General features: G+C 38.7%; 2 protein-coding genes across 4 annotated transcripts in view; one reads left to right on the top strand and one right to left on the bottom strand.

Annotated features, from left to right (window-relative positions):
• Positions 1–4,269: 4,269 nt before the first annotated feature.
• PSMD10 (proteasome 26S subunit, non-ATPase 10) lies at positions 4,270–12,096 on the bottom strand. Of its 2 annotated transcripts, none has more exons than XM_019426817.2 (5): positions 11,917–12,096; positions 9,166–9,264; positions 8,198–8,344; positions 7,937–8,103; positions 4,270–5,093 (listed from the first exon to the last, which is right to left on the bottom strand). In XM_019426817.2, exons 1-5 carry the CDS (start codon positions 12,028–12,030, stop codon positions 4,940–4,942), a joined length of 681 nt encoding a protein of 226 aa, XP_019282362.1. In that variant the 5' UTR covers positions 12,031–12,096; the 3' UTR covers positions 4,270–4,939. The 2 variants fall into 2 exon arrangements, with proteins under 2 accessions (XP_019282362.1, XP_019282363.1); XM_019426818.2 differs by having other exon boundaries at positions 4,976–5,093; positions 8,016–8,103.
• Positions 12,097–12,212: 116 nt separating this feature from the next.
• ATG4A (autophagy related 4A cysteine peptidase) overlaps positions 12,213–22,899 on the top strand; it is a 62,439-nt gene continuing 51,752 nt past the window's right edge. For both annotated transcript variants that reach the window (XM_053891278.1, XM_019426816.2), the window contains exon 1: positions 12,213–12,341. In XM_053891278.1, coding sequence (XP_053747253.1) covers positions 12,332–12,341 — 10 coding nt within the window. In that variant the 5' untranslated portion in view covers positions 12,213–12,331. The remainder of the gene's footprint in view (positions 12,342–22,899) is intronic.

Genomic DNA, 22,899 nt, shown 5'->3' with positions numbered 1-22,899 from the left:
TCTCTCTCTCTCTCTCAAAATAAATAAACTTTGAAAAAATATAGAGACTGCATGTTGTCCATGCAGAAACCTTAGCTGGGCAAAGTTGGGATGTAGGTGAGGTTAATTTGAAGTGGTATCTTTGGATCTCTCCTTTCAGTACCCTTCCTAGCCATCTGGTGTCTTATTTTCCAAACGCCCAGGACTCTCATGCAACTACTAGCTCAGTGACCCACTCAGTTTTGCATCCCTCAGGCAGAATTAATTGCTCAGGACCTACCTCTACCCTTGATACCATTTTAAAAAAAAGCAGCTGTTTGTTCTGTGACCTGTTCTTGTCTAGTGAACATGATCTTTTATCACCCAGTGATGTCACTTGGAATGATAATGAGTTAGCTCTCTTTTGAGTATTTACCTTTTAGAAGGAGATTCTTGAATACAGATAATTACTTAATCCAAAGAGTCTAAATGGTGGGGGCTCTTGGGTGGCTCAGTCGGTTGAGTGTTGGACTCTTGGTTTCAGCTCAGGTCATGATCTCGCGGTTTCATGGGTTTGAGCCCCACATCAGGCTCTGCACTGGTAGCGTGGAGCCTGCTTGGGATTCTCTCTCTCCCCCTCTCTCTCTGCCCCTCCCCACTGCTCTGTCTCTGTGTCTCTCAAAATAAATAAATAAGCTTAAAAAAAGAGTCTAAATGGTGGGAAAAGAGTCTAAATGGTGGAATTTCACGCACTGGAACAATCCAGAGGGGAGAGACTTCCAGGAAAAGGACCCTTCTCAGCTCTTCTCACATTAAACCATATGGGTTAACCATCTACACTACCTATGCACAAGGCCACTCTGGATAAGTGCAACTTTCATTTCAGTGTCCTTAATCTCCTATTACCATTTCCATAACACACCATGTATTTGTTTGTGATCAGTCCTGAGACCCTATAAAATATTAAATCACAACAAAATTTTCACTAAATTTTACTTGGGCATGAAAATGGGCTCATGTTGAAGAGCTTTCCAATAAGGGAAAAGAACAAAAGTGAATCAGAAAGTAAGTAATGGAATAGATCATTACCCAAACATTCTGATTACATGTCAGCCTAATTCTCAGAGAGGGTACTACCAGATTTATTTTGCTGTAGGTTGTTAAAATTTAAGTGGGTGGTCCCAATCAAATCCCAAAGCAGCCTTGGGTTTCATAATCATTCACTTTGCACTACCCAAAAAGACTTCCGGGGACTTCTCTCCTCTGTTTCTGTATTTAGCAACTAGGATACGCTCAAGTAAACAGAAAAGCTTTTTGGTTATAGGCCCTTATTCTCCTCGAATTCATGTTTATTCAGTCATCTACTGGATATTTATTGAATGACTACTATGAACCAGATATGGTGATGGGTGATACAACGGTGAGCAGAAGCAGAGCAAGCTCTTGTCCCCGAGGAATTACAGCTTGGCTAACTATGACAAATCCTGCATATGATCAACAGTAGTGTGCTGACTGCAGGCGAGGAAGCCTGGGCTTTGGTGTTGCACTGGGGAGGGCCTCCAAATCACAGTGGTCTATGAAAAAGGGACTAAAACATAGTAATTCTTGCCCAAATGGCTAAGGAATCATGTATGGATATCTTCAATGTCCTTCAGAGTACCAGGTGAAATTTACCTCCAATATTGTATGCTGAGAAGTTAATATTTGCAGCTCTTTTTAAAAAATTTTTAAATGTTTATTTATTTTGAGAGAGAGCAAGCAGGGGAGGGGCAGAGAGAGAGGGAGACACAGAATCCGAAGCAGGCTCCAGGCTCTGCGACATCAGCACAGAGCCCGACCCGGGGCTCCAATTCATGAACCACGAGATCATGACCTGAGCTGAAGTCAGACATTTAACCTAACGAGCCACCAAGGCGCCCCGATATTTGCAGCTCTTACACTGGCCACTGTGTAACTCAAGTTTGATGAACTTTCAGTAAGGAAAGGTGGAAGAGCTAGAAGGGAGCTTTGAGGTAATAGCACTTGACCTTTTTCAACTGCAGCACCTCTGAGGGTAATAACACACACCACGTGTGTTATTGTGATGGCCTATTATGGGGTAGAGGTGGGAGATAATACAGAATTACCTTCTTAGTTGGGGAGGCAGGAAGGGGTAAATGTAGTTTTAAAAAGCTGGATCATTCTGGGACGCCTGGGTGGCTCAGTCGGTTAAGCCTCCGACTTCTCACGGTTCGTGAGATCATGACCTGAGCGGAAGTCGGACGCCTATATGACTGAGCCACCCAGGCGTCCCCAAACCGTAAGTTTTAGTAATGAAAAGATCATTTTACAATGTCTATGTGCGGGAAAACAAGTTAGAGGGTCTTATGAAAGGTTTAAATCAATCAATAGTCAATAATCTTGTCTTTGGAACTTTGGTTTCAAAACAAGGCAAAACAAAGAATTAGAGATGTTAATGTTAGGGTTCCAGGAAACCAAAAACAAACCACCAACATAACTAAAAGCAAAGCACGGGGGCGGGGGAGCAGGGGGGAGGTGTTACAACTAACAGGTTATCAAAATGTCATAGTACTTTCCATTTGGTCCATTTTTTGAATAGAGGTCAAAAGAAAATGGACCAGGATCGAGGAAAGCTAGATTCCTCTAGCTCTGGGTATCTTCTCAACTATACAGTGGAGATGATTTTTGCTTTCTTAAAGGCTGCAGTGGAGAAGGGATTATAAATATTTATAAACTATATAGTGTGGTAGAACTATACTGTTGTAGAAACCACCTCCCCTGATAACTGACTCAATATTCTTTTTTTTCTCTTGACTGGGTACTCTTAACCTTTTGGCGAGTCACAGATCCCTTCGAGGATCTGATGAAAGCTACAGAGCCCTTTTTGCAGAGAAATGCACATACAAATTTTTGCAGAACTGTGAGCCTGGAGCCATAGAACCCAAAACAAGGAGCCCCCACTCTGTATCAGATTTGCTCACAGATTGACCTGGGGGCTCTATAGTGTTAATAGGACACAGAAACAGAAAGCAGCAGGCACAGCCATGTAATGAATTCATTGTAGTCGGTATAGTTAAGAAACTGGGAAATCAAAACACGGGGGTCATACATTTACATTGCTGTGTCTAAAATTATGAAGTAAAATGCTGATTTACCCTGAATATCATAAAACTCAAATTGCAGGTTCCGTCCAAGATACTTAGAATTTTTTCCACTGTTCCTATTTACTCACATCTTTCAACTTCTTTCCAGTTAAGCTTTGCAATTAAAATTCTTTTTCTTCAGTTCATTTGGAAGTGACTATAAAACCTGCTGACATTAAATCAGCTTCATCTCTATTGGGTTTCCTTTATGAACAGATAACAATCTGATCAATATCCAGTGCCCCTAACAACCTTAGTTTATACAAATCAGTGATTTATTGTTAACAAACCACTTCACTGAAAATGCCAATAGCCCACAACTTAACTGAGGCTTGGTTCCATCTGTTTCTTATTAAAGAACGAAGATCAGTTTTTTTTCACACCCACAAAGCCTATTACCTCAGACTAATAAAGTCAGCATTTACGAAGAGTAAACGCCTTCAGACCGGACAGGCCCAATTAGACACAACTCTCTGATCACGCTAAAAAGGATTGGAAAGAAATGATTTCCCCTGTCATCATTTTTAACCCTGGCATTCAATAAACAGAAGTTTAATTCCTTAAGAAGATGCCTCCCTGATTAATATTTGTAAAGATCAGCGCTCACAATATTTATGTGAGTTTTGCCTATCAACGACATGGTTCACGTTTACAAAACTCATTTTAGCTACTGGGTTGTTAAGTCTCTGACCCCAAATTAATCCAAGTTTGTGGGCTCACCTGGATCACTTACTTTAAGCAATATTTGCAGCATAAGATTTAAATTAAAAAAATAATTTGAAGAGCCACTTGGGAGTCCATTAGAGTTTACGACTGGTAACCATTTGAGTTGTTTCCCTAAATTGAACTCAAGGTTCCACTTACTTTCTTTTGCTCCACATTTAATTAGCAATTCAGAAGATGAGTACTTTTAAAGATTTTAGTGGCAGTTCAAGCTTCATGAATTTTATGGACTTTGGAGTCGGCAAAAGTGAGAAATGTCTTTATGAAGGATTTTAAGGCTTGCATGAGTTTCTAACAGATTTGAAAGAAAAACTGGAAGATTCTAACAACATTTTATTTTTGGTTTTTGAAATACAAATCAGAACTCATTTTTGTTACATGTAACAAGCTTGACATTTCTTTGCAGTACAGGACGGTGACTTAATATAGGTACTTTGAAACTCCCTTTTTAAAAACAACACATTTTATTTTGGAAGAAAAGGGCTTATTAAAAAGATGCATGGGTACACAGGCTGTTATTTTTCATTATATTTTAGTGTTTATGAATTCCGAACTTGGGTAGCATGCCCTCCAACGGAAAATTTGGTCCTTTAAAATATATACGTATTCCTCCTGTAACAAAAATAAAGTTGCAGTGTACTGTTGAGAAAAACAAATATTTGGTATAGGCTTCTGAGTGAGCTTGAGAGACAAGTCAGGATGTGTTTTGACCAGACAGAGGGAACATTCGAAAACCTCCCTAGGAACTCGTGGTGGGACAAATGGCCTGGTGCTACTGGGGTTGTTCTGCCTCACAGGGGACTTGAGGGTACGCGGGAGGGTGCCAAAGACTCACAACAGCCACAGAATTGCTTACTCAAAATTAACCAAGATTCAGTACATAATCATACGCAACAAGAGTAAAACAATCTCAACAATTAATCTATGCCTGGAAAGCAAGTTGCAAGCTTGGACCAAACACCTCAGCAGGAACGATACTCGACAGATTTATAGGACACTGAAGATGAGAGAAGACCTCCATCATCTGCAGATGGTGCCTTGGGCACGAGTACATTAGCTTCCAGGGCACTGGGGACAAGCACAAGACGCAAACAGGAAGAATGAATCTGAGCTGCTTAACTTTCCACCATCCTCTTGAGTATTAAACCCAGGCCACCTTTGGCCACTTGCAGTGGTGTCTTTTCTTCTTTATTCTCAATGTAAATACTTGCTCCTTGGGACACCAGCAGTTTTGCTTCTTCCACTCTCTCTTCATCACAGGCTAAGTGTCTGGAATTGAAGACCACAAAGACTGATTACTCCCTACCAACTCCATGTAACGATGAGGATTTCCTGATACATGGTCTGAACTGCACATTATTAGGGAGTATAGTACCAGGGTATTTAATCAGGAAAGGAAAATCAATTTGCCTGGGAAGGACCGCTTGTAAATTAAAATTCAGTGGAATGGCCTTGTAATACCTGATCATAAATCATAATTCTGGACACATTACAGGACAAGAAGGGATTGAAATGCCAGCCTAAGAGCAACTTCCATGTTTTATGGAGATTAGGGTGTTTTTTAATTTTCTAATTTTTGAATTTTTATTTATTTTTTTAATGTTTTTAAAGTTTTATTCATTTTTCAGAGACAGAGAGCGAGCACAAGCGGGGGAGGTACCGAGACAGAGGGAGACACAGAATCCGAAGCAGGCTCCAAGCTGTCAGCACAGAGCCCCATGTGGGGCTCAAACCCACAGACTCATGAGATTATGACCTGAGCCGAAGTCAGACGCTTAACTGACTGAGCCACACAGGCGCCCCTGAGATTAGGGTGGTTTACACCGAATGCACACAATAATTCAGGGCTAGAATTTAGAAAAGCCCCAATCTGTATAACAGGCTAATAGCAAGTTGTGTAGTTTAAATTTTTCAAAGAACCATTTAAAAGATTTTACCTCATTTGATCCTTATATCCACCTTGTAAGTCAGCACAGTACTATTATCACCATTTTACAGTTGAAACTGTGACAGAAGTTAGAGTCCTTGCCTGTGATGACACAGCTGAGCAGTAACTGAGGGAGAAACTTTGGCAGGCACTTACAGTTTATCAGGCAGGGTGTTAGGCACATCTCATGTTATTTTATTTAAGCCTCAAAACAATGTAGTGGGGAAGGAATTATTCTTCTCATATTACAGATGAGGAAAGTAAGACTCAGGAAGGTTAATTTACTTCTCCAAGTTACCTAATGTAAGTATTTGATATAGTTGGTTAGGTGGCTAAGCTTGAATTGAGTAAACAGTCTCCAGCTATCCCTCAATCCTAGCCTCTTCCCAGGACCCTTTCCTGCCTGACTCTTCGGGTTCCTCCTTGTTATGGAGAAAAGAGCTAGAAATTGCAAGTCTTTCTAAACAGAGTCACTCAGGACTAAAGAAAAGATTTTTATTTATGTATTTATTTTTTTTAATGTTATTTATTTTGAGAGAGAGAGATAGAGATGAAGACCGAATCCCAAGCAGGCTCTGCACCATCAGCACAGAGCCCCATGTGGGGCTCGAACCCATGAATCGTGAGATCATGACCTGAGTTGAAAGCAAGAATCGGACACTTAACTGACTGAGCCACCCAGGTGCCCTGAGAAAAGACTTTTAAAACTGAGAGTGAAGTGGTGCCTGGGTGGCTCAGTTGGTTGAACATCTGATTTTGGCTCAGGTCATAATTTCACCGTTCATGAGTTCGAGCCCAGCATCGGGCTGTGTGCTGTCAGCAAGGAGCCTGCTTCAGATCTTCTGTGTTCCCCCCCACCCTGCCCCTCCCCTGCTCTCTCAAAAATAAACAAACATTTAAAAAACTTAAAAAAAACTAAGAGTTAAGAAAACGGTACTTAAAAAAACTGAATCTCACTTTAGACTAAAAAGGAGATTCATAGAATTTCTGGTTCAAAAAAGTCACCACCCAATAAGGAAGAAAAGTAGCTAAGTAATGCAGAAAAAAATACCAAGGCAGAGGACGGCCTCAGGTCACACATGTAAAGCAATTCCAGATGGATTTGACAGTAACAGTAACTGTCAACCAAAACCAATGCAATGTTAAAAAAAAAAGCCTATAATAAAATATAGTTAAGTATTTAACTAACTTCAGGGTGAGAAAGGAATTTCTATTCCTGAGGGAAGATGACTAGGTTTGACTGCTTAGAAGTTGAAAAACTTCTGTTCTTTAAAACAATAATGAACATGGACAAACTGGGAAAAAAACAGTTTCAAGTAACACAGCAGGTTAACATTTTTAGTATGTCAATCAAGGGAGCTTAAAAAAATCACTAAAAATAATTTAATTCCCCAAAAGCAAACAGATAAAGGAACCCAAAAAGGTACAAGTTAGAGAGGAAATCTAATTAGTTGAAGGCATTAAAGAACGTTTAACCTCCCTGAAAATGAAAAAATATAAATGATAACTACGAGGCACCATGTCTGATAGAACAAAAGGATAGTTCTAGTGTTGGTGAGGGGGCAACAGGCACCCTCAAACTGTTGCTGGGAGGGTATAATGATACAATTCCTCTGGAAGCAACCTGGCAATACCTAGCAATACTCTTAAAATGTGTGTATTTGTTGACTCAGCAATCCTACTTCTAAGAGTCTATTCTAAGGTAATTATAAGCAAGAGGGCCAGAGATTTTTGTATGAACTTGGTCAATGTGGCATTATTTATACTCGTGGAAAACCCAAAAAAGCTTAAATGTGCAGGAAGAGGAGTGATTAAATTTTGGCACATCCATAAAATGGAACTGCATACGGCCATTCAAAAACATTTTAAAAATAGCAACATTGGAAATGCTCATGATATACTAGGTTAAAAAAACAAGATATAATTACGTACATAGCATTATCCCAATTTTGCAAACAAATTTTTTTAAATATACACATTTGTGTACAAAAGAATGGGAGGAAATATATAAAAATGACATAGGGAATTTTAATTTTCCTCTTCACACATCTGTGTACTTTACCTTTTTTTTTGGTCATACACATGTATTACATTTCCAAGCAGAATAAAAAAAGAAAACGATGTGTAATTAGTGCAAGAGGGCTAATGTCAAGGAGAATACAAATGACTGCTACTTGTCACTTACAGAGGAGTGTTACCCTCAGTGTCTTGGATATTTGTGGATGCTTTGTAGTACAGAAGGATATGAATCATCTTCAAGTTACCCTTGGCTGCCGCCCGGTGCATTGCTGTAGCCTCGTAATGGTCCTTCGCATCTGGATTAGCCCCGCCTTCCAGTAACATGACAGCAATCTGGACCGATGGAGGAGAAAACAACGCAGGTATCAGTTTGTGGCCATAGACAGCTTTAAAACTCAAAAACGGCAGCCAAGGAATGGAACCCTACCTCATGTCTGTTTTTGGAAGCTGCATAATGTAGGGGAGTACAGCCATTTTGGTTGACTGCATTCACCTGGGCACCTTTACCCAGAAGAGCTTTTACGATCTCATCCCGGCCAGCAGATGCAGCAATATGAAGTGGAGACCAACCTGCCTGTGAAAGAGGTAGGCAGCACAAAAACGGGGGGGCGGGGGAGGGTGGTAGAGGAAAGGCACGGGGATTAATACTAGCATGCAGGTAAGGTTTACACAAAGCTGTGTATATACACACACACACACACACACACACACACACACACACACACACAATGTGTTCTCAAATTGGGATGGCAGGATATAAAGTTCTGTGAGTTTGCATTTCCCACAATGTCCACTTATCGTTTTGTTGTTATTCTTTGGATTTTTATGTTTATTGCTTGCATATTACTTTATTGTAGAGATATTCATACTGTATTCAACCATTCCTGCATTAAATTGTTTTTATTTCTTGGCTATTATAAGTATTATTTCAGTGAGTATCCTTGAAGAGGAATCTTTGCCTACAAAAAATTCCATCCTTATTCTTCACAAGTTTTATCTTAATAGAGCCAATATCATTACAATAAATCTCTCTATAACAACAAAAGGATATCCAAGCCCTAAGTATTCAGGTCGTATTCACCAAAAACAAAACAAAACAAAAACAAAAAACAACAACAACCCCCCCCCCCAACTTCCCAACATAATAAAAAGGATTTGTAGTATTATAGCCTTAATCTGCGTGTTAACCTTAACCTCCAGGGTATGAATGGCAGAATGAACATTCTAAAATAAGGCAACCTCTAGTCCTGTGCCTGGTCACCAGGGCCCCTTGCTGTGACTGCCTAGTCATAAAGGTTTCAATTTTGTTTGTGAGCTTAATACTCAGTTTTCAGTGAACACTAGACTAGAGGCTACAGATAACTTGGGCATTTATCAACTCTGCCTGGTCCTCACATCGTCTTTATCGTTCACAGGCACTCCAAGCTGCAGCAAGAATTCAACAATTTCGGTATGTCCGGCTGAGCAGGCCCAATGCAATGCGGTTCTGCTGTCCTGCACGGGAAACAGAGAAGTGAGAAGATCAACATTCTTGAGATGAAACAGAAGGTAAGAAAGCATAAAAAATTAATATTGAGGCCAGCAAACCTACAGTTTGGAAACAAGAAGTAGAGAGCCCTGGACCCTCAGGTCCTTAAACTATATTACTTATTGCTGTAAGAGACACCAAGGTTTTAGTAACATGGAGGAGAATCCACTGACAGGTGTAATTCTGTGCAGAATACAGCCATGAAAATGGCAGAGCAAGAAACTGATTTCAAGGCTTGGCAGAAATAGAGCTTTGGCTATTTACTGTTATATTATTTATGTTCTTTTATACCAGGCACTGCACTAGGAGTTTTGCAAGCATCATGTCATTTAATCTCCATGTTCCTGTACAGTGGACATGAGCCCCATTTTACAGATGAGGAAACTAAGAATCCTCAGGGTAAGCAATTCGTCCAAGGTCACATAGCTATTAAATGGTGAAGTTGGGACACAAACCCCTGTCTGACACAAAATTTCTAGATACTCTGGTAAAAAAAAAAAAACAAATCTTAAAAAAAATTTTTTTAATGTTTATTTATTTTTTTGAGAGAGAGAGAGAGCACAAGAGCAGGGGAGGGGCATTGAGAGAGGGAGACACAAAATCTGAAGCAGGCTCTAGGATCTGAGCTGTCAGCACAGAGCCCGATGCAGGGGTGGAACTCGCAAGCTGTGAGATCATGACCTGAGCTGAACTCAGACGCTTAACCAACTGAGCCATTCAGGCCGCCCAAGAACAAATGATTCTTATGGGAAAGAAATGTCTATACAACTAGTTGAGATTATCCACATAATCATTTAAAAATCATGCTACCCACAAAATTAGACAGCAACGTTGCTTTTAAAAAATAATAAGCTAGGAGTTAGTCATTTCTCTCAAAGGGAATTTCCTTTTTGCAGTGACAGCTGTATTTCTTAGCTCTATGGAAAAGAATGTGGTATTTCAAACTTTATTACAAAATAATTTCAAACACATAAAAATAGAGGGAATATAATAAAACCCATATGCTTATCACCTAGATTTAGTATTTTGTCATATTTGCCTCACTTAGTTTCCTCCATGACATTTAAAAAAAAAACAAATCTGGGGCGCCTGGGTGGCTCAGTTGGTTAAGCGTCCGACTTCGGCTCAGGTCATGATCTCACGGTCCGTGAGTTCAAGCCCCGCATCAGGCTCTGTGCTGACAGCTCAGAGCCTGGAGCCTGTTTCACATTCTGTGTCTCCCTCTCTCTCTGACCGTCCCCCGTTCATGCTCTGTCTCTCTCTGTCTCAAAAATAAATAAACGTTAAAAAAAAAAATAAAATAAAAAAAACAAATCCTAAATATTATGACTTTTCATCCCTAAACATTTCAGTATCTAAAGAAGGATGCTGTCTAAAATAGCTATGAGACCATTATTACACCTATCAAAATTAACACTAACTCCTTTATAACATCCAAAGCTCAGTCTGTATTCAGATTTCCCCAGTAGTCCCCCAAATGTTTTTTTAACATTGCTTTGTTTCCATGAGGCTCCTTACAAGGCCCATAATTTGCATAGGATTGTTGGTTCTTAAGTCTCTTGATCTTAAATAGCTTCCCTCTTTTTTATGCCACTGACTTGATGAATAGATTATTAAAACTTCATTTGACATTATTAAGTTAAATTAAAAGTATTAAAAACGATCAGACCATAATGAAAGTAAACTAAATAAAGATAAGGCCATTTTCAGGTTAAGCAATAAAGGAAAGTTCCAGAGTAAAGTCTCCTGACTTCTACTCTTCTCAAAGACACAAAATGGGGATTCACAAGTATGTGACGCTGTCTGGCTAGTGCTTAGCAGGGTGCCTGTCATGTAGAATGCAATCTATAAATATTTGTTGGCTTGTTGAGGTCACAGTGAATCTCTCTAGAAACGCAGGGTGAAAAGCATGGGGGTCCCTTGAGCCGAAGAGCAGATTTCCCAAAGTCCATTCACTTTTGTTCGGCCTCCGCCTAAGAATGCCCCTTCACCCTCTAAGAAAATCTCACTCACCCTTCAAGGTTTAACCAACCTTCTCTCCTTTGCAAAACCTTTCCAAGTCTCAGGGAGACTGAATCAGGTCCTGCCATTCTATGTTCTGAAAGCCCCATGTAAACTTCTCTCCTGAGTATTCGTAGGACAATGCTACCGGACGCATGATCCAGGGTTACTTTAACAACGTCTGCTTCTTCCACTCGACTTATCCCCAGCTCCTACTAAACTGCCCGCCAGAGAACTGGCTTTCGGTTACATATGTTTCATTGTATACATTTACTAGAAAAAGTAAACAAACACATTAAAAAAAAAAAAAAGCCTTCCATCTCCTCCTCACGGGTATCTCAAAGAGTAGGCATTTCTGAGAAACGCGGTAAACGTTCTAGAAATATCCAAAATTTAGCGTGCTTAGTATGGGCCTCCTCTTCCCCCAAATATTTGAGGTTTACGGGGCTAGCTCCTACCGCCCGATCCCGAGTCCTGAGGTGACCCCGGGGAAGGATAGGGCGGCGGGGGCGGGGATCTGGCCCTCACGGAACCGGCCTCCGTCTGGGCCAGGCCAGGCGGCCACGTTGGGCCTTGTCGACACGGCAGCCTGCGGAGAGGCCCCAGCACTCCTTTACCTGGTCCGTTCTAGTAGCCAGGGATTTATCAGCCAGGATCCTCTCCTTCAACTCCTCCAGCTTCCCGCTGTAGGCCAGGTTGCAGACCATTAGGTTAGATACACAACCCTCCATTTCGCCTTTCCAGGATCTCCGTGCAACACCGGACCAACGACCGCCTCACGTCTCCAGCCTTGACTGCCAATCAAAAGAGCCGACAGAGTTCCACCAATCACTGATCTTTCTCGTGCCTTTGCCCCTTTCCCACCGCGGGGCGCCTCTGGGAGTTGTAGTTCGAGAGCAATTCCGGGAGGGGAGGCTCCTTTGAGGCGGTCGCCGGCTCTGCCCCTAGCAGCGCGGAACTACAAGTCCCAGGGTCCTTGCGGCCGCCGTAGTCAAGTGGCCGGTGGAATTGGCCCAGGATGACAGCTGGAGAATGGAGTCAGGTACGGGGAGCGGCTTCGTGTGGAACCGGGGTGGGTGGTCACTGTTGGGCCATTGAGTCGGCCACGAGAAACGGGTACCGGGTCCTGGCAAGAGAGTTATGGGAGCCTGAAGGTCCTGTCCCACGGGGGCCCTGTGACTTGCAGTGGCAGGCGGAAGGGACAACAGTAGGAGCTGAGGACTACCTCCTGAGCTTGTGTGGATGGCTGTGGCTACCCTCCCCCTCTCTGCCGCCGCCAAAGGAGTGGAAAGAAGTAGGGGTTAATTATTCTGACATATTGGCGGAGCGGCATCAGGGCAGAATTCTGTAACAGCAGTGATAGCATATGCCTCCATAGTAAGGTGATGCCAAAGGCAGGGTGTGAGGCCGTAAGAGCCACTTGATATCTAATTGACCTCGGTGAGTCCATGGCCTGGTGACATCACAACTCGATGAGAGTCTTGATATTGTGGTATGGTGTTGGCCCTTTAGTGTCATGATAACAACGATGGCCTGGAGGCTTTGCTAGAAATATTAAGCTAATAGTGTTTCTATTTATGGAAATCCCAAATAGTGCCATAGCAGAAGAGATGCAAGGCTTATCCTTTATAGGCATATTCAGGAGGGCGTTATGCCAAAACTAGGTAATGATAAGAATACACTCAAGAAAGAGACTGATAATGTTTGTATGTATCCTGTTATAGTGTAGAGCAGGGCTTGGCAAACTTTATGTGAAGGACCAGATAGTAAATATTTTAGGTGTTGCAGGCCAAAAAGCAAAATTGAGGATAATTTGTAGGCACGTATATAACAAGACAGAAAACAAATTTCAACAAATGTTTATTGATGGAATCCAAAAATAAAATAATAGTTGAGTACTTGTTTTGTAATACAGGACTACTAATAAGAATAATGGAATTCTTTTTTTTGGGGATAACATTTGGTTTAATTGGGGATTACAGTCAGTGTTCCCCATCGTAAGAATCATGTCAAATGTTCATCTGTTAATGCTGATCCGTAATGAGATTTTTTATTTCATCTTTGTAAACGTCTCTTCGCATTGATAGGTACTGCCAAATACTGATATCAACCGACAAACATACCCTTGTTAACTTTTATTTGACTTTTTAAATTTCAGCATAGCTTTAGTTTTATAGAAAAGTTGCAAAGATAGAGCAGAATTCCTGTGTACCCTTCACCCAGTTTCCCTTACTGTTGCTTTCCTATTTTTAACAGCTTTATTGAAATATTTTTTTACATTGAATAAAATTCACTCACTTCAAGTGTACAATCAAATGATTTTTAGTAACTTTACTTAGTAGTGGAGCCATCCCCATAATCTGTTTTAGAACATTTTCGCTCTCCCAATAAGATTGCCCTCATGCTTATTTATAGTTAATTCTTATTCCCACTCCCAGCCCCAGGTAACCACTGATCTACTTTCTGTCTCTATAAATTTGCCCTTTTTTGAGATTTAATTTAAATAAAATCATACAATATGTGGTCTTTCATGCCTGGCTTCTTTCACTGAGCATAATATTATTAAGGTTCATCCATATTGTAGAATGTATCGATACTTCATTGCTTTTTATTGCCAAACAGTATTCTACTTTATAGCTATGACACATTTTGTCTGTCTACTTACTAGTTAATAGTTTGTTTCCAGTTGTTGGCTATTATGACTAATGCTGCTAAGAACATTTGTGTGCAGGTCTCCCTGTAGACATATGTTTTCATTTCTTATTGGTAGATACCTAAGGGTGGAATTACTATAACATATGGCAAATTTACGTGTAACTTTTTAAGAAGCTGCAAAACTGTTTTCCAAAGCAGCAGCACTATTTTGTTTTTCCCCCAGCAATGAATGAGGGTTTTTGTTTCTCCAGATCCTCACCAACATTTGTTATTGTCTGTCTTTTTACTATAGCCATTCTAAATGGATATGAAATGATAACTCATCTGGTTATAATTTGTATTTCCTTAACGACTAATGATGATGAACATAATTTTATGTGCTTATGAGTCAGTTGTGTATCTTCTTTGGTGAAGTGTCTGTTCATATATTTTTTCCACTTTTGAATTGAGTTATGATCTTTATTACCTTTTTATTGTTGAGTTGTAAGAATTGTTGATGTATTCTAAATACAAGTCCCTGCCAGATGGATGATACGTGGATATTTTCTTCTTGTCTATTGCTTGTCTTTTCATTTTCTTAATGGTGTCTTTTGAAGTGCAAAAGTTTTGAATTTTGGTGAGGTCCAATTTATAATTTTTTCTTTTGTAGGCCATGCTTTTGATGTTATGCATTTTTAAAAAATGTACAATTTGATTATTATTAATGTAATTTAGAGTTGTGTTACCCTCACTGCAGTCTTAGTTAAAAGATTTCCATCCCCCCAGAAAGAAACTTCGTGCTCATTTTCAGTCACTCCCCATTTCTACCTCCTGCCTTAGGCAACCAATACTTTCTTTTTCTACAGATTTTCTTTTTCTGGGTTTTCACATGAACAGAATGACACAATATGTGGTCTTTTGTGTCGGCCTTCTTTCACATAGCATGTTTTTGACATTTATCCAAATTTTAGTATTTATCAGTAACTTTGTTCCTTTTTTGTGGCTGAATAATATTCCATTGTATGGTTTTACAACATTTTATTTATCGGTTCATCAGTTGATGAGAATTTGGGTGGTTTCTACCTTTTGTTTATTATGAATAATGCTTCCCTATGAACATTCGTGTGCAAGTTTCTGTGCAGACATGTTTTCATTTCTCTTGATACATAACTACTTGTAGAATTGCTGGGCCACAAGGCAACTCTATTTAACTTTGTGAGGAACTGCCAAACTGTTTTCTACCACCTCGGCACCATTTTACATTCCCACCAGCAATGCATGAGGCTTTCAGTTTCTCTGTATCTTTACCAACGCTTGTTAATGTCTACCTTTTTTATTATAGCCATTCTAGTGGGAGTGAAGTGGTATCTCACTGTGACTTTGTTGTTTTGACTTGTGAGAGCATGGGAAGTGTATAAAGCATGTGGACATTGCTTTTGACTCAAACAATGTTAGTTGTTGAAATGACTTTCCTGCAGTGTAACTTTCACAAAGAAGGCTGTTTGCCTTGTTATTTTAGATTGGATTGATTAAGGAACATTATCAAGTCTTCAGCAAAAGCTAATTTCCAGAGCCATTCAGTGTTTGATAATAGTGGTTGAGGGCAGTTTTCCCAGCAGTTAAAAAATGTAAAAATCATTACTACCTTGTTTACCGTAGAAAAAAACACAAGTGGACTTCATTTGGCCTGCCAGATGCTAGTTTGCTGATGGGCTGATGTAGAGTAAAAGTGTCCTGTATGTAGTAGGTGTTCAGTAAATGTTTATCTTGTTGATTACAGAGATACAGCAGGCTTGTTGTATGGTATTCACACAGGAGTGAATATAGTAACATTTTACCTTAATAATACATCAAGGAATTGGATTTGATTGCTAAAAACAGCTGGAAAAACAACTCGAAGTACCTCTCCTACTCAGTGACTTGTTTGGGTAATCTTCTTTTATAGATGATGTGCTGTACTTTTATTTTATTTATTTTTATTTATTTTTTTTATTTTGATACAACATGGCAGTTAACTTTCAATTCTGAGTCCCTTAAGGCTAAGGGTAAGGTACCCCTTGGCTTTTTGAAAGCTGAAAGATAAACAGATGTATAAGGGAGAAGGTCCCTTTTGTCTCTGGCCCCAAGTTATGAAGGAACAATGTGGTTACTGTTTATCTATCAAGAGTCAAAGAGGCCCCTGTTGGGACTGACTCCCTTGCTGCTCTTATGATTGAATGTTTCCTATTGGCTTTTCTACTGGTCACCTAGACTGTAGGTCCTAAAACATGCCAAGTTCATCTTCTGGACTTAATAATGTTAAGGATAACTAACACTTATAGATCACCTGTGTCAGTTATTGGTCTTATCTCATTTAATCCTTCACAACAACCTTATGAGGTAGGTACTATTGTCCCTCCAGTCCCCGCCTATTTAAAACTGAGAATGCTGGTTCAGAGAATTGAGGTAATCTAACATGCCTAAGGCCACACAATTTAGTAAAAGTTGGAGCTAAAGTTGAAATCCAGGACTATTCTACTCCAAAGCCCTAGCACTTAACCACTACAACATACTGCTCAGTATTGCTAAAGATGAAATTATGTATTAATGAAAACCTCAGATGATGCAATACTAATTCCTGTAGCTCTTTGGGCTGTAACTCTACCTCTGTAGGGAAATGACATGTTTTTCACACTCTAGAGCAACGCTGTTGTATAGAACTGTTTGTGATGATGGAAAAGTTCTGTATCTATGCTTTTCTAGTTTGGTAGTGTTAACTTTAAAAGTGGCAGTGATTTTAACAGCAAAAATAGGTTTATTAAGGAATAGCAGAGAATCAAAATTCAAGACATGTAAGCTACCGCAAAACCATAGGCAAGTCTGGAGAACAAAGGAGAGGAAGGCTCTTTTTGAAAAGGGGGGAGTTGGTAGGAGCTGTTCTAAGCAAAAAGTCCATTGGGGTAACCTGGGAGTTTGAAGTGTAGTGGCTTTTTACTGGTTGAACTGTGAGTCTCTCATTGGCTGGTCTGGTTCCACCCAAGGAGAAAATCGTTCTTCCTCCTGCTGGGATAGTAGCGTATAGGCTTCTTTCTGATGGGAATACAAGATAGGTCTCTTCCTGTTGGGGGTCTGTGATTGACAAACCTCCCTTTCTAGCCTCTTGATTCCATTTTATTGATGTTTCCATTTATTAATTTTCACAATCGCCACTATTCACATTGAACACTTGAAATGTGTCTAGGAACTAAAATTTAAACTTTATTTAATTTTAATTATTTTAAATTTAAACAGCTTCATGTGGCTAGTGGTTATCATTTTGGACAGTGCAGAGAGAGCTAATTTCCCCCCAGGTGCTCCTTTCTAATTAGAAAGGTGATAAGTATCACAAAATATTTTACTCAGTGCAAATATTCTTTTCATAGCATAACTGGAAATGAAAATATTCTATAGTGAAGCAAACCTGAGGATACCTTACACAGGGTGAATGTGAATCAATTAACCGTATAATAGTCTCAGGGATATATTCTGGGTTAACCAGAATGAAACTCCTCCATCCCTACCACTTACTGGATAAAGTTTGAACAACTGGCATGAAGGTACTTTGCAATTCATTTTTCATTGTTTAAAGATGTAATCCGTTTATGTGGCTTATTGCAAACATAATTGACAGTTGCCTGATTTAAGAGGAGACGTTTTAATCTGTGGCTCTAATATTAAAAAAAAAATAATGTTTATTTTTAAGAGATAAAGAGAGAGTGTGAGTGGGGCAGGGGCAGAGAGAGAGGGAGACACAGAATCCGAAGCAGGCTCCAGGCTCTGAGCTGACAGCACAGAGCCTGATGTGGGGCTCGAACCCACAGACTAGCAAAGTCATGACCTAGGCTGAAGTAGGACGTTTAACTGACTGAGCCACCCAGGTACCCCTAATATTTTTTAAACACATGTTTTGATCTTACAGATAAATGTCTTTGGTGTTGCATGTCGCTGGCCTATATAAACCTTCCCCATTTAAAATCTATCCCTTCATAAAACTGGCTGTTATAATAAAACATTTTATTTATTTGTTCCTTGGGTTTCAGCTTCCACTTTCTTCTTTCTGAGTGATTTGCCTTCTAAGTGGTTTCTTTAAACTTTTTATTATCAATAACAAAAGACTCACAAGTTGTAAAAATAGTACAAAAAGTCTCCATATATTCTTCCTCCAGTTTACCCCAGACATTTTATATAATCATAATACAATATGAAAAGCAGGAAATTGACACTGGAATGATGTGTGTGCACAGTCTTGTGTTACTTTATCACATGAGTGGATTTGCGTAACCATCACAGCAATCAAGATACAGAACTATTCCATCACTAGAAAGCTGCCCTTTTATGGTCACACCTACCACTAACTGCCATTGTCTGTACCCCTGACAAATATTAATTTGTTCTCCTTCTCTATAATTTTGTCATTTTGTGAATTTTATACAAATGAAATCATAAAATATGTAACTTTTCCAATTTTTTTTTACTTCATAAAAATGACCTTCAGATCCACCCAAGTTGATAGGTGTATCTATAGTTTGTTTTTTTATTGTTGAGAAGTACTCCATGCTTTGGATATACCAAAATTAGGGTTAGGTTGAACCCTTCTACTATTGAGGGACATTTTGGTTTCCAGTTTGGGGCTACTGTAAATAAAATTGTTATGAACACTTGAGTATAGGATTTTTTTTGGACCTAAATTTTCATTTCTGTGATATAAATGCCCAGCAGAGCAATTGCTGGGTCATATGGTAAGTATATGTTTAGTTTTTAAAGAAACTGACAGACTTTTTCCAGAGTGGCTATACCATTTTGCATTCCTATCAGTAGCGTATGAGAGTTCCAGTTTCTCTGTATCCTTGCCAGTACTGGTATTGTCATTGTTTTATTTGAGCCATTCTGATAGGTGCATAGTGCTTGATACCTTATGATTTTATTTGAATGTTTCTAATGGCTAATGATAGTGAACATTTTTTGTGTGTTTATTTGCCATCCCTGTATCTTCTTCCATGAAATGTTTCTTCATGTACTTTGCCCATTTTCTAAAATGCATTGTTTGTTTTTTTTAACTGTTGAGTTTTGAGAGTTCTTTATATAGTTTAGATACAAGTGCTTGGTCATATGTGTAATTTGCAAGTAGCAGTCTGTGGCTTGTCTTTTCATCTTATGAATAGGATTTTTCACAGAGCAAGAACGTAATTGTGGTGAAGTCCAATTCATCGATTTTTTTTCTTTTATGGATTATGCTTTTGTTGTTGTGTATAACTCTTAATTAAGCCCTGGATCTCAAAGATTTTCTCCTAGATTTTTTCTAAAAGATTTATGGTTACATTTTACATTTGAAGTCCATGATCCATTTTTTTGTAATTTTTGTATATAGTGTGAGGTTTGAGTTGAGATTAAATTTTTTTTAATGTTTATTTTTGAGAGAGAGAGCACGCGCACGCGAGCAAGGGAGGGCAGAGAAAGACGGAGACCAAGGATTTAAAGTGGGCTCTGTGCTGACAGCAGAGAGCCCAATGTGGGGCTTGAGCTCACAACCACAAGATCATGACTTGAATTGAAGTTGGATACTTAACTGACTGGGCCACCCAGGTGCCCCGAGATTAATATTTTAAACTATGGCTATCCGATTGTTTCAGTTTCACTGAATCGCTTTTGTACCATGGTAAAAAAAAAAAAATGAGTATGCTGAATTCGAATAGGCCTATTTCTGGGTTTTCTGTTCTGATTCATGTGTCTGTCTATGTGTCTGTCACTCTGCCGTACCCCAAAGTCTTCATTACTATAGCTCTATAATAAATTTAAAAGTAGGGTAGAGTGATTCCTCCTCCTTTATTATTTTTTCAATATTGTTTGTTTCTTTTCCTGTTCCTATACATTTTGGAATAATCTCGCCTATATCTAAAAAATATTTTTGCTAGGATGTTGATAGGAATTATATTCGACCTGTATATCAGTTTGGGGAGAATTGACATCTTTACTATGTTGACCCTTCCAATCCGTGAATGGTGAATATCTCTCCATTTATTTATATTTTCTTTCATTTCTTTTATCAGCATTGTATCATTTTTAGCATTGTGTAGTTTTCAGCATACAAGTCCTGTACATAGTTTTTGAGAATTATTACTATTTCATTTATTTGAGTGACTCCTAATGGTATTGTATTTTTAATTTTGGTTTCCATGTGTCCATTGCTAGTAATGCAAATGATTTTTGTATGACGAGCTTGTACCCTGCATTGTTGCTGAATTTCCTGACTACATTCTAGGAGGTTGTTTTTATTTATTTATTTGTTTTGGTAGATTTCTTAGGATTTTCTTTGTAGACTATCTTGTCATCTGCAAATAGGGACAATGATGTTTCTTCCCTTTTACTCTATAGGCGTTTTATTTATTTATTTTTTTTCCCATATTGTTCTGTCTAGGACTTCCAGTATTGTGTTGAATAGCAGTGGTGAGCGCTTGCCTTGTTTCCAGTCTTAAGGAAGGAGTGGTTAGTCTCTCAGCATTAAGTATGATGTTAGCCGTAGGGTTTTTGTTTTTGTTTTTGTTTTTTTGGCAGATATTCTTTTTAAAGTTGAGGCAATTCCTTTTCAGTTACTAGTTTTCTGAGGATTTTTATCATGAATGAGTGTTGAATTTTGTTAAACAGCCTCTTCTGTATCAGTTGATATGACCATATTATTTTTTTTATTTAGTCTTAATATGGTGGATTACACGGATTGATTTTCAAATACTGAACGAGCTTTGTATCCCTAGAATAAACCCACGTGGTCATATAGTGTATAAATTTGTTTATATAGTGCTGAATTCTATTTGCCAATACTTTGTTAAGGATTTGTGTGTATGTATTCATGAATGATATTGGCTTGTTATTTAATTTTTTGTGCTGTCTTTGTCTGATTTTAGTACCAATGAAATGTTGGCCTTATAAGAGTTGGGAAGCATTCACTCTTCTATTTTCTGGAAGAGATTGTGTAATATCAGTATTAATTCTCCTCTAAGTGGTTGGTGGAATTCTTCAGTGTAACCATTTGGACCCAGAGATTTCTTTTCTTGGAGTTTTAAAAGTGCAGATTCAATTTCCGTAATAGTTATAGGGCTACTCAAATGATCTATTTCATATTGGGTGAGTATGTGTTTACACTTTTCAAGAAATTGGTCCCGTCTACCTAAATTGTAAAATTTATATGTGTGAATTTGTTTGTAGTATTCCCTTATTATCTTTTTGGAGTTTGCAGAGTCTCCAGTGATATCCCCTGTCTCATTCTGATATGAATTTGTGTCTTCTTTCTTTTTTAATTTATCACTCTTGCTAGGAGTTTATTTTATTGATCTTTTCAAAGAATCAGCTCTTTTATTTCATTGATTTTCTGTACTGATTTCTAAATTTTTTTAACATTTATTTATTTTTGAGAGACAGAGACAGAGCATGAGCGGGGGAGGGGCAGAGAGAGAGAAGGAGACACAGAATCTGAAGCAGGCTGCAGGCTCAGAGCAAGCTGTCAGCACAGAGCCTGATGCGGGGCTCGAACCCACAAACTGTGAGATCATGACTTGAGCTGAAGTCAGATGCTCAACCGACTAAGCCACCCAGGCGCCCCTGTACTGATTTCTAGTTTTAAATCTTATCGATTTCTGCTTTTATCTATTATTTCCTTTTACTTCCGTTGGGTTTATTTTGCACTTCTTTTTGAGGTAGGAAATTATATTTTTTAATTTGAGGCTTTTCCTCCTTTCTAAGGCAAACATTTAGTGCTATAAATTTCCCACTCAGCAGTGGTTTTAGCTGCACGTCACATATTTTTATTGTGGTAAAAAATACATAATATGAGATCCACCCTCTTAACAAATTTTTAAGTGTACATTACAATATTGTTAACTATAGGCATGATGTTGTATGGAAGATCTTTAGAACTTTTTAATCTTGCATGACTGAAACTCTATACCCATTGAACAGCACCCCCCCCCTCACCGTTTCCCCCTTTGCCCAACCCCTGGAAACCACTGTTCTAACTTTCTGTTTCTTTGAGTTTGACTACTTTAGGTACCGTATGTAAATGGAATGAGGCAGTGTTTGATGATCTTCTGTGACTGGTTTATTTTACTTAGCATATTATCCTCAAGGTTCATCCAAGTTGTAGCATGTGACAGGATTTCTGTTTATATAGTAGACTAATATTCTCTTGTATGTATATACCACATTTAAAAAAAAATCCATTCATCCGTTGAAGGACATTTAGGTTATTTCTACCTCTTGGCTATTGTGGATAATGCTTCAATGAACATGGCAGTGCAAATGTCTTTTCAAGATTCTGATCTTAGTTCTTTTGGATAAATACCCGGAAATGGGATTGCTGGATCATATGGTAGTTCCATTTTTAATTTTTTGAGGAACTGCCATAGGGCTTTACATAATGGCCATTCCATTTGTTCATTCCCACCAACAGTGCACAAGGCTTCCAGTTTCTCCACATTTTCACCACTACTAGTTATTTTTTATTTTTTTTATAATAGTCATCCTAATAAGTATGAGGTGATTTTGCATTGTAGTTTTGATTTGCATTTCCCTGACAATTAGCAATGTGGTTTTGATTTGCATTTTGCTGACAATTAGCAATGTAGAGTATCTTTTCATATGCCTGTTAGCTATTTGTATGTCTTCTATGGAAAAAAGTCTATCCAAATCCTTTGCTTAATGTTAAATAAAGTTATTTGGGTGTTTTTGTTTTTGCTATTGAGTTGTAGCCGTTCCTTACATATTTTGGATATTAACCACTTATCAGATACATGGTTTGAATATATTTTCTCCTATCCCATAGATTGCCTTTTCATTCTGCTGATTTTTTTTTCTGAATAGAAGCTTTTAAGTTTGGTGTAGTCCCACCCGTCTGTTTTTGTGTTGGTTAACTGTGCCTTTTTTTTTTTTAGTGTCATATTCAAGAAGTTATTGCCAAG

This window comes from Panthera pardus, unplaced genomic scaffold, assembly GCF_024362965.1.
Source record: "Panthera pardus isolate Hobbes unplaced genomic scaffold, ASM2436296v1 HiC_scaffold_27, whole genome shotgun sequence".
NCBI lineage: Eukaryota > Metazoa > Chordata > Mammalia > Carnivora > Felidae > Panthera > Panthera pardus.
Note: the sequence above shows the minus strand (reverse complement) of the source record. Positions and strands in the feature narration are given on the sequence as shown.